Source organism: Ursus americanus, chromosome 1 (assembly GCF_024610735.1).
Source record: "Ursus americanus isolate L20-20 chromosome 1, mUrsAme1.1.p, whole genome shotgun sequence".
NCBI lineage: Eukaryota > Metazoa > Chordata > Mammalia > Carnivora > Ursidae > Ursus > Ursus americanus.
This window is the reverse complement of record NC_142127.1, coordinates 3,773,738-3,785,899: the sequence shown is the minus strand read 5'-3', so window position 1 is coordinate 3,785,899 and position 12,162 is coordinate 3,773,738. Positions and strand designations below refer to the sequence as shown.

The window sequence follows — 12,162 nt, the reverse complement described above, 5'->3', positions numbered from 1 at the left end:
AAATGATACCACCCCTAATCCCCACCCACCACCCAAAAGCCACTAACCCAACATGCTATTTCCTTTGATTCCATTTTCATAGTTTTTTTTAAATATTTAATGTAATTTGTATTTTCAGGGTCCCTTTTTTCCCCCTTAAATCATACTGTAAGCATTTCCTCCTGTCACTAAGGATTTCCATGCATCACTTCAATAACTGCATAATATTCTATCATATAAGCGTATCGGAATTTACATAACCAATTCCCTAATGTAGAATATTTAGATTGTTCTCTCTCTTTTATATTCCATTTTAAACCAAATTGCAGTATACTTTCCTGAGCATGAATTTTTGTTTCCTTTTCAGATTATTTCACAAGGATCAGACTAGAAATGAAATTTTTGATTCTCAGGGTGACACATCTCCCAAACAGCATACAAGAGAATTAAATTAGTGGCCATTTTTGAAAATCTCACTTTGAGGCTATTTTGACATTAATGGTGACAATGGTGACAATCCAGCAGCCAACCTGTGCTGGCCCCTGCACCAGACGCTCACCACACACTAACTCCCAAGGAGCCTACACAGCCGTGCCATCACATTTCAGATGTGAGGAAGCTGAGGTTAGAAAGGCCACAGCGCTCCCCAGGAGGGTCCAGGTGTGGTCCAGGCAGGAGCTCATTTGTGCTGTGGGACTGCCCCTTGCTCTGGAACTCACTCCTTCACCTGTTCACTCCCAAGCCTGGCTGACACAGCCAATGTGCAACCCCACAGGTATACAAGTAAGCAGGCACCCAGCCGCAAGCCTGGCAGGTGGAGGTTGGCAGGTGGAGGCTTTCTGTGCCCTCACTCTCCCCCCGTCTGGTTGGAGCTGGGGCTGGAATAAGTGTATCCAGTGCCTTCTGTGCTCCAGTCACTTCTGCTGGAGCTCAGAGCTAGGAAGCCAAGAAAACAGTGATTGGGATACACTGTCCTTCTTGGCTTCTCAAAATATCCCCAAGCATCCATTCCCTTTGCCACTTTGGTGCCCCAGACACCTATCTTTGGAAAACCACTTCCCTGCTGCAACATGAGAGCCCAGGGATACTGAAATAAATCAGCAGAGATTGTTTGTCCTTCCAGAGGTCTCACTGTAGGCACTTAGTATGCAAATGGACATCCAGCGGGAAGTTGAGACTTTCAAAGTTTCCAACGAACAAGGTAAAGGAGACTACAGTCCCCTAATCGCACATTGATCAGAGGCCAAGTGCACCTACCAGACGCTGGCACAGGGTCCTCTGTCCTCTCATCCAGCTCCAGTCATGGGGGCAGGCAAGGGAGCCAGCACAGGTGACAAATTCTCACAGTAGCCGCTATGCCAGGTCTGAAACTACATCAGCTGTCTCCTGAAAGAAAGGACACTAAGCTCAGAGTTGTGGCCAGGGCAGCTGGGAGTGTGACTTCTTATTTTCATTGCTAAGAGAGTATCACCCCCCCACAACTTCCACTTACTGAAGCCTTATATCACCTCCTTGAAAGAGGAGGTATGTGATGGTGTTGGAACTAAGCCACTCTTGCTGTCATGAGCTCAGTGGTTCTCAAGGACAGGCCCCTGGCCCAGGAGCATCAGCAGCACCTGGGGACATAATTAGCAATGCAAATTCTCGGGCCCACTCTCTGTGAGCTGAGTCAGAATCTGAGGTGGGTGCAGTGATCTGTGGTGTCACAAATACCCCAGGAAATCCTAATGCATACTCAGATCTAGCACTCATGCCTTAGCTATCAGCCGCCACGAACCCTATCAGGAAGAGGTTTTACTCTATACTTTAGAGTAAAGAGAAGTAAAAGGAAGCTCCAAGAGGTGAGCTAACTTGCCTGAGAAGTTCTGCCCTCCAGCACAGGTGTAGTCCTATTTCAAGGGGCCTCGTATCTGACATACAATGACCAGGCACCACAGCAGTTAGGCCCATGCAGAGGTCCTCCTGCCCCCCCCATAAGGCATGACTACTCCACTATGGACTTACCCTCCATGTCCTCTCACCACTGCACCCAGTTCCCCCTGCTGGCATTGCCCACCCCACCATCTCAGTAGGTCAGTTTTGGCGGCCCCCTCTTTCTCCAGGAAGCCCTTCCTGAGAACATCAGAGAGCTACCCTTTCTAAACTTACCCACATGCATTTGTCTCTGTTACATGTAAACTCCTTAAAGGTAAGGGCCCTGGCTTAAGTAGAGGGCACACCACTGCAAATTAGTAGGTGCTAGAGAAATGTTGCTGAGGACAGAAAGAACAAACAAAAATCATGAGCGTCCACACTGTCAGAGAACCTGGGAGTCCTGGGGCTGAGTCTGATGGGTGAGTCCCCTCTGCAACACCCCAGGGATATCTTTATTGCTCATTTTGACACTTTACCATGCAGACAATGTTAGCTGTCTCTTTTCACATAAATATGTTAAATCTCCTCAACCCAGTCATAAGCTTCTGGGGGCACAACCCATCCTCTCCACATCCCTGTGGCTGGGTAAACACTACCTGCTCAGTCAACATTGCTGTCTTTCAAGAGAGAGGGACAGACAGTGAATAATAAGCTGTCCATTTATTATTTTTGCAGTGCTACTGTCCTGAGACCAATTCTTCCCCAGTTGTAGCTTAAATGCTATATCCTTTCAGGGTGTGATAACAACAAACCATCAGAGAAAAGGAAACATGTTGACCTTTCTCCTACCCAAAAAGAAAAGTCAGTTAATAAACTTCAGTTGTCAACTGCTTTCTGCTTGACCAGCATAAGAACTTGGAGGCAAGAATATTGCACAGGAGGAAGAAACTCCAGTGGGAGCCAAGGAGAACTTTCTGTGGTCACAAAGATTCCTGTCACTCCCCCAATAGCTGTCCTCCTAAATCCAAATCAGACTCACGCAAAGTCATGGCCACGGGAGAGTGACTTTTCTAACCAGATCTTAGTTTCTTTGAAATAGAATGCTCTGGGTAAGTGGCCCAGAGCTTGGCAAATCATCAGGCAGTGGTGTGGCCGCCTCTGCATTGCTGTCCTCAACACCGCTGTCATGGTGGGAGCTCTCCAAGGACTCTGTGACAAACCTGTGTTCCCCTTCATGGTTTTAAAACTGAAATACTCTTCCTCTTCCCACATCACTTAGGCCTCCTAGTCCAAAGGCATTCTTCCTCTTGACTCAAAGGAACTCAGTCCCCCAGAGGCCTCTGCCCTGGCCAGAATTCTTGCACCTTTGCTGGCCCAGGTGGACATGAAAGCAGGGAGCAGACACTTCCTCCATAACTCCTGAGGCACAAGGAAAATCCAGTAGAGGCGGGCAAGAGGTGTAAAGACAAAACCTCACAGGAAAGAAGAGAACTCTTGGCACAGCTTCATCAGAAAACACAGAAGAAGGGAGGTTCTTGGTGGCAAGAGAGGGTCGACCTGTGTCCCTGGGGCCAGTTCCTGACCACTGCTCTCTGTCAACATCTGAGAACCCCCAGGGTCCAGCTGCTGATAAAGTCCTGGGTCCTGTTGGCTGCGCCCAAGCTGCCGGCTGGAACTGGGAATGTTGCCTTCAACGAGGGGCAGCACCTGTGTGCCTTGCTGCCTTTGACTGGAGGACCGATGGCCGCCACCCTGTGGACCGTATGTAGACTCGGCAGGTGTGTGGCCACAGCCAGGTTGCAGACTGCACAGGAGGAAAGCCAGTTCCAGTTGTTTAGAGAGCACACACTCTGGTGCTAAGGAATCCTTGGTTTGAACACAGGTTCTGCCCTTTTTTGGCGGTGAGATTTTGACCTGGTATTTGAGCTCTTTGGGCATGGATCGCATTGTCTGTAACTTAAAGGAAGAAGCTTCCCTTTTGCAAGCTTGCTACAGGAGTAAATGAGGGAGCTTCCACAGGAACTTTGCCCAGTGCCTGTGCCTAGTAGATGCTCAGAGAACCTGCAGCGTGTTCCTCCTCCTCCAAGGGCTCACAAGGCTGAACCCCCAGGCTATGTGGCCTCATCTCCATAACCCAGGAGCATTTCTCCCATTCACCGTCCCACCCCTGCCCCCGTGGGAGGTCAGCTTCCCTGAATAGGAGTTTGGGGCAGTAACAGCCCTTCCCTTTCCTCTCCCTCTGGAGATTCACCAGCTCAGCTCACAGGAAGTATCTGTCATCCCTGCACTTGGCACATGGTCCAGCCTTGTGGTGAGGCCTGTGGCTGGCCACATCGGGGGTTCAGAAGCCTAGAGTTGTCACACAGCATGGCCACCTTACCGCCATGACCCATACCAGCTTTTGTCAGAGTGAAGCCATGCTTTCTTTGCCATCTGCCCGCTAATAGTTGGGCTCCCTTGAACCCAACACTGCAGGACTGGGGATTTGTTTTATTCCCTCTTATAGTGCTGTGGTTTAAGCCATGGCCTCCAGATAGTATGGTGAATGCTTTTGGTGTCTGTGCACAAATGAAATCAAAGCCCCACCAAACAGTATTTACCCAGGCTGCCTATGATAGGGCCTGATGGTTTTTGGACACCTCTTTCTCTCTCTCTCTCATCCTTTCCCTATCTCTCTCCTTTTCTCTCTCCTTCTCTCTCTCACTCCCTCTCTCCCTCTCTCTCTCCCTCTTCTTTTCTTCCCCTCCCCCCCCACCCAGTTGGGACCCACCAGTGTGTTGGAATTTACTGTTTGACAAACACTGCCCTAAATAAGTTGTATGTAACAATCACATCTCCCAGGGAAACCATAGCCCCCTGAGGTTAGAGACACATTCTCTGTTTCCTGGAATGTCCTCCATCCCTATGGTAATGCTGGGAACACAGAGACACTCAGCACCCAGATGTTGATTTACTGTCAGCCAAGACTGTGCAGGGAATCCATAACCAGCATCCTTCCTGTGCCTGGACTCACAACATCTGTTAGCAGGTCATTTAGGTGACTGGCATTGAATTATGTCCAAACCAGAATAATAATAAGAATGAGATAAAACTACTGGTGACAGGATGTGAGAGCGATCTGGCTGTGACATCTGTCACCCCACTGATTGCGAGGGTTGATTCAGCAGATCTGGCTATCTAGGCGGGTGTCCCCTTCCTCCCTCACAGCTCCATGTGTGTCCTTCCCAAAGCCGCACCCTCGGTAGAAGAGAACAACCTTCCCTGTTAGAGGAGGACCATTTTTCGGTCAATGGTATGCAAGTAGTTGCATAGCAGGGGAACCTGCTGGAACCTCTAAACAATCTCTCTCGTTTTTAGGAGAATGTAAGGTGGTCAAGCTTCCAAGACTCCAGACACATGTACAGCATGTGGCAGTCTGCCTTTCTTTAAAAAAAAAAAATTGGTGACAACAACTCAGTAAATACCTATTCTGAGCTATGTGCCATGTAGGTATTGTCTCCATAATATACATAAAAAATGTATTATGTGTGGGCATGTCATTTCTAATCCCTGCCATAGAGGGGGTATGGTTACTCTTGTTTTACATACGGAGAAACTAAAGCCAGTCAATATTAAATATTTTGCTGAATACACTGCTGTGAAATTTATACCAAGACTTGAACCAAAAGCTGCCTTCACAATGAGGTGGATAGTGCTAAGTGCAGCTTGATTCTCAGTTCCCCCGAAGGGACCAAGCTTTCAAATACCATTCAACAACTGTTTTGGGTTGCCAGGAGCATAGCCCAATGCTGGGCATAGAGCTGTGACTGGGGCTAAGGTGGTTATGGGGCTTGTAGAGCTTTCTCTGTGGTGGGAGCATTGCAATCTTGAGGGGAGCCAGTAAGGAAAATCACAGGGTACCTTGGATCTCTACGAAAGGGTTGAGGCCTCCATGCCTGTCCAATCTGAGGGCTACACAATGGCTTATTTCTGATCTCAGACCCACATCTAGCCATAAATAACACGTTGCTCTGCCATAAATGCACCCCCTAAGGCTGCCCATCAATCCCTCCACCCCAGTTCCTGAGCTCAGAATGATGCTAACTCAAATCACATACTCACCCTTCAACCCCAGCTAGCGGTGGGCTTTCATTCCAGGGTCCCAATTTGATTGCACTTCCTGGGCAGGATGGAGCTCACTCCAACTAGCCTTTCCAAATATCCCCTGTCATTGCTGCTGGCTAAAGGGAAGCAGGACAAGGGAGTAGAGCCAATGAGGGTGCTCACCCCACCATCTCCAGAGGTGAGAGATCAAAGCACAGGCTTCAGGAGCCTCAGTGCCATGGATGGTGAACAAATATTCGGGGAGAAAGTGAGAGCTGGGGAGAAGTGAGCATTGTTGTGGATGCTGAGCTCTCTGCTTGGAATGCTTACATTCTTGATTGTGCAGCAAACTTTTATTCATCTTTCAAGGGCCAATCCTAATGACTTCCCTCTGGGAACTTTTTCGTACACCAGTAGTTCTCAACACAGAACAATCATCAGAACCACCTAGAGGCCTGTTACCATAGATTGCGGGGCCCCAGCGCGTGTTTCTGATTCTGCAGGTCTGAGATGGGGCCCAAGAATTTGCCTTTCTTTTTTTTTTTTTTCCACCCGGTAATTTTTATTTATTTATTTAAATATATTGCTTGATGCATAAGAATTTGTGTCTTCACATACCTTTCTTTTTTTTTATTTATTTTTTTTATTATATTATGTTAGTCACCATATAGTACATCCCCGGTTTCCGATTAAGGCTCGATGATTCATTAGTTGTGTATAACACCCAGTGCACCATGCAATATGTGCCCTCCTTACTATCCAGAATTTGCCTTTCTAGCAGACTCCTAGGAAATGTGCTGGTCCTAGGACCACACTTTGAGAACCACTTCTTATGCCATCCCTATCTTGCCAGACAGGACTGAGCTTCCTCCTCTGTGCCAATTCTTTTTTTTTTTTTTTTAGATTTTATTTATTTATTTGACAGAGAGACAGCCAGAGAGAAAGGGAACACAAGCAGGGGGAGTGGGAGAGGAAGAAGCAGGCACCTAGCGGAGGAGCCTGATGTGGGGTTCGATTCCAGAACGCTGGGATCACACCCTGAGCCAAAGGCAGACGCTTAACGACTGAGCCACCCAGGTGCCCCCTCTGTGCCAATTCTGACCTCTGTGGCCGTTCCACCCTTGCTGAAGGGTCACCACCTTGAAGGCGATCACAGTGTACAAATTCAGCTCCACACACCTGGAGGGGTGGGGCATGGAGTTCAGGCATCCCTGCCCACCGTGCTCCTGAGTGTGTGTGAGTTCAGAGGGAGCCCTGCTAGAGGCTCAATTGGTGACCACTCAGAGGCCAGAGGTCCCTCCTGCCCCCTAGTCTGCTGGCCTGCTAGGAGGGCTTCCAGTGTTCCAGTATATAGGTTTGGGTACAGGGTCCCAAACCCAAGCTAAGGAACTCACCCCAAGGGGTTCAAACCAAATGCCTCATCTAGTCCTTAAGCAGCCAACCCACACTCCCCACTGGGCAGTGCCCGCAGGGTTAAGCACACTGACTCCAGGCTGCCTCAGCCTGAGTTGGTGGACTCCTGACTCTTTTTTAGCTCTATAATCCAGGGAAAACAGTAACACTTTTCTGGGACTCAGCTTCCAAATCTGTACAATGGGACTAATAATCCCTGCTTCTGAATGAGACTGCCATGGGGCCTAAATGGGTTAAAACCTGGTAAATGCTGAAGATGGTACCTGGCACATGGTAAACAATTGTGAATTATTTTTAAAAGAAAAGGAAATAGCAGTTCCTTCTAACCCTGACTGGGTTGGACAAACTGGCATAAAAATGCTGGTCTTCACCTGGAACATTCCAAGTGGCAATTCTGGATATTTGAACTTCTGTGACCATCCACTCGGACTTAAGGAAGGGGCTACTCTTTATTCTTACTGAAGCCAGAGGTGCTTAGTGATTGAGGAAGGTCTACAATGCCAGCATCTGAATCCACTCACTCATGTATGCTTGTATACACACATACGTGCATTTATTTATACAGTATTATTCAGTAAATATTTATTGAGTACCTACTGTGGACTAGGTGCTAAATTCTAGGTTGCTCTTATCCAGCTGGATCTCAGAGTCCGATGCCACTTGAACTTCCTGCCCCTCCGGCCTCGATTCTCACTGTGGTGAAGCACTTAGAAGTTGACCTGACTGCTCCTCCTGCCTCCCCCTCCCTCCCCTGCCTGACTCCTGCTGTGTGCCTGATCTGTCTCTTTGCTGACCTGAGCACCTCTTTTAACCTCTTCCCCACCTCCAGGCTCCAGGCTGGCTCCTCTCCTCCTCTGCCTCCAGCCTGGAGCCTTTGCTTGGCTCCCCGCACTGTCCTTCCTGGCACCACAGCTGGTTTCTTATCAGAAAAGGCATCTGGAAGCTGCACTGGGGAGAATGACCTCATCCCAGTATAATTAAAGTGATTATCTGAGCGGAAAGGATTATTATGAAGTAGGCTTCTCTGTTTTAATATGCATAGCCGTTGTAATGGGAACATGGGATTTCCATGTTAACAGTGATATTTCTGTGGTCTAATAAATCCTTCCTCTCACTCATCTCCCAGAGGAGAGAGGAGACACTCTGTGCAGCGCTGGAGGTGATGTGCAGGTTCCTGCTGTCCTTGAGATGCTAGCCCTGTGGCCTGACCGTAGCCCTTTGGAAAAACGCACTCAGTAATTTGGTAGTGCCCCAGGGCAGCCCTTCCCACAGAAGGACCAATCAGAGACCACCCAGGGGACATGGGGAGGAGCCTCCAGACAGGAGCCCTCCTGGGAGAGGCATCTTCAAGAGAGAAAAGAGAAAGTGCACTCCAGAGGTGAGAGTGTGAGCTAAGTCCAGGCCCACCATTGGGCGAGGTGTGTGACTCTGGACATGTCACTCTCTGATGCTCAGTGTCACACCTGTGAAATGGGCTAGTAAAACCACATACCTCATGGGACAGCAGCAAAGACCACATGATATGGTGGGTGAAAGGCAACTAAACCAACACCTGGCATGTACAGACCCTCCACATGTGGGGACACCTCGCAAATGGTCTGTTTTTACCCTTATGGTAAGAAAAGCTGAGCCCCAAAGGCAGGTGGTGCTGGCACCAGGCATAGTACTGCCCACCTTCATGCCTACCACCGAGTGTGTCTGCCCAGTGCAGGAACCCATCCCTCACCCACTTGCACGGTTGCAGAGATGCCAGAACTGGGTCTGCCTCCACTGTGGTTCACACGTTTTCTCCAGATCCACCAGTGGCCAGGCAGAGCCAGAAGCCTGTCCAGGCACACACTACCTCCTGTCCACTCGGCCCGTTCACAGAGTGTGTGCCTATGAGCAGGGGGTGCAGGCATGGCTGGGGTGCTGCTAAGTATGGGAAGACTTTCTCTCCCCACTAAAGCTCTTCTCTTCTGTTCACAGAACTGGATCCTGGCCCATTTTTTCCCTCGTTGGGGGCAAACATCGCCATCATTGCAGGTGAGCTGCCCTGGGCCTCCAAGCCAGGAGGGTCAGAGGAAATGCCCAGGGGAGAACTCACCTGCGGCTTCAGAGCAAATGCCTGAATGAGAGTGAGGCTGCGTGAGAGGCCATACCTAAGCCTCTCTAAAACTTGCCAGAGTCCCCTTCCCCCCATCACTCCCAGGCTCTCAGTGACCTGGGCCCTATTGCCCAGACTTCAAGCCTCTTCTCCCAACTGCTTATGAGCCCAAACAGAAATGAAGGGCTGACTTCTGCCCATACCCCATGCCTTTGCATGGCATCCTCCAGAATCCTCTCCCTCTTCAGTCCTTTGCTTGGCTGATCTCTTCTCCCTTGCCAGACTCATGCAGCCCTCACCTCTGGAGAGCATGCTGGAGCTAAGGTAAGGTGATGAGCAGTGAACCACACTCCACCCAACCTGTCTAAAGGGCTTCCCATGGCCCTGTCATGTTCCCCCAGTAGTGCACGGGGGCAGCCACCAGGGATCAGCTTTCTGGGCACTTTCCTAGCTTTAGCACCAAGTCTTGTGCCCCAGGAAACTTCTCAGTTGGGATTGTTCTGGTTTTAAAACTGAAAGTCCTGAGGCCCATGAACCCCTCAATTTTAGGTAAACCCACGTAGTTCATTATGCAAGTTATGCGCAGACATCTGTCTTCCTCCTTAGACTGAACACCCCTGAGCAAGAGTCAGTTCTGGGATCCTATTCCAGTCTCAGTGGAGGGGGGGGAGCAGGAGGAGAGAGAGGGGTAACTCAGATGGGCACAGATAAGGGTGAGCACGCACTGCGCAGGAATGAGCCAGCCTGTCTGGGGTTGGTGTTTATTGTAGCAGAGTGTCTGTCCTGCCACAAGACCTGTGTGTCCTGACTCCCTCCCCTAGTCCCAGATGCCTGCCCCAGACAGAACCATGCATTGCTTCCCTCCTGCAGGCGTGATCACTGCTATAGCCATCGTCCTGATCTGCCTCCTTATCGTCATGCTACGTTACATGTACCGGCACAAGGGCACATACCACACCAATGAGGCCAAGGGCACAGAGTTTGCCGAAAGTGCGGATGCAGCCCTGCAGGATGACCCCTCCCTCCAGGACACAGGTGACAACAGCAGAAAGGAGTACTTTATCTGAGGGGCACCAAGCCTCACCTCCCCCAATGCCTCCTTCAACTCCATGAGAGAAGATGCACCCCACAACCCCACCCTGCTATCTGTACCATCAGGCAGACCATGAGAGCGCCCACCTCATCCCAAGATACACACCTGGCCTGGGAACACTAGGTGTCAGCCTGGGGAGAGAGAGGGAAGAAGGAGGAACTAAGCCACGAGAGGCCTGTCCCAGGCACCCAGAGAGGCAGTGGCCACCCAGGAGGCCTGCCTTTGCTCTGCCAAAGAGAGAAAGTCTGGGTTCTCCTGGACAGTGCAGTTTGTCATCAGCGTGGTGTGAAAGTCCTTGCTGGGTGGGTGGGCCTGGGGGCTGGGGAAGCAAGGAAGTGAGTCATCTGCAAGCTGACTGGGGATAATGGCATCAAATGTCAGTCCTTGACATTTGGGGGGAACAGCAGGTGCCAGAGCTAAAAGGCACCTTTGTCTCCCATTGATCCAGCTCTAAATGATTGGAAATAAATTTGAAATGTAACCAAGCATTCAGAGTCAAACAGCATTACTGTAATTGTCTGGGGAAAGATAACCACCACCCAGGCCTTGCGTTTCATTGGTGCGACTTTGTGTTCTCCGCTACAGTCTGCATGTGTGGGGCTGGAACCATCCATTTCCAGCCCCATTGGCCTGTCCTCAGCATAGACAGTGCAGAGGGCTCCTGGGCCCCTGAGGGAAGGAGGGCCCAGTGACCAGATTTCTTTTTTCCCTATGCAGGCACCAGCTTCATGAAACAAATGTAAGAGTGGAATATTCTTCTAGAAATAGGCTGTCCCAGCTGCCAGGGCACTGGCTGAAGCATTGATTTTTTTAATGCACAATATTAGAAAAACTACACCTGTTAAATAACTATGAGTGAACCAATCCTTCCCATAATAACAGTGGCTAGAGCACAGACTGCAGAGTGCCATCACTCTGGGTTTGGGCCCTGGATCCCCCTTTCCTGGTCTTGGGACTTTGGTCAACTCGCTTGACCTTTCTGGCTTCAGTGTTCTCATCCTTCAAGTGGACATGACTCCATGGTAGTGTTGAGAAGGAAAAATTTTCTTCTACTCTTCAAGATCCTTCTGGCTGGTCTAAGAATCAAGTTGACATGAAACAGATTGGAAAAATCAAATTTAATTTCATAATTCCTAGGAATCCACATAAACATGGGATTCCAAAAACAGTCAGGCAAAATGAGGTATATATGCCATCCTGACTAAGGAGAAGAGGGTAGGGGTTTGGGACTTCGAAGGGAAGGAAGGTCCATTAATAGGAAGGTGAAAAAGAGTAAATGTTTGGTAAACAAATGTTTGCTGGGCCCCTCAGGAACAGTGGGACACGGAAAGGAATTTTAACGAAGACTTTGCTAAACTCCTCCCTGTCCACCTCCTCTGGTTATACTATAATGTAGTTATCTATGGTGATAATTCCCTTCCTGCAGCATGTCCTCTGTCTAAATTCTTTTAGGCAGTTGAGGGGAAGGTCAGAGTTTCTTCCTGAGTCTTTTGGGCCTTGATTGTTTCCAGCTCAAAATAATCTGCATGCCAAAGTGTTCCATGCTGAGGGACTCATTCTGAACCCCGAGTCTCAGGGTTGATGGCAAGAACAAATGTGTCAGGTGCTCAGTGCTGTCTTTCGGTGTCAATAATTGGTACTAGATATATAGTAC

The 12,162-nt window shown here is 49.3% G+C and overlaps 1 protein-coding gene across 1 annotated transcript in view; it reads left to right on the top strand.

Annotated features, from left to right (window-relative positions):
- GYPC (glycophorin C (Gerbich blood group)) overlaps positions 1–10,994 on the top strand; it is a 43,347-nt gene extending 32,353 nt beyond the window's left edge. The window contains exons 2-3 of the mRNA XM_045788893.2: positions 9,298–9,354; positions 10,286–10,994. Of these exons, the coding sequence (XP_045644849.1) occupies positions 9,298–9,354; positions 10,286–10,482 (254 nt within the window). The 3' untranslated portion in view covers positions 10,483–10,994. The remainder of the gene's footprint in view (positions 1–9,297; positions 9,355–10,285) is intronic.
- Positions 10,995–12,162: the final 1,168 nt, after the last annotated feature.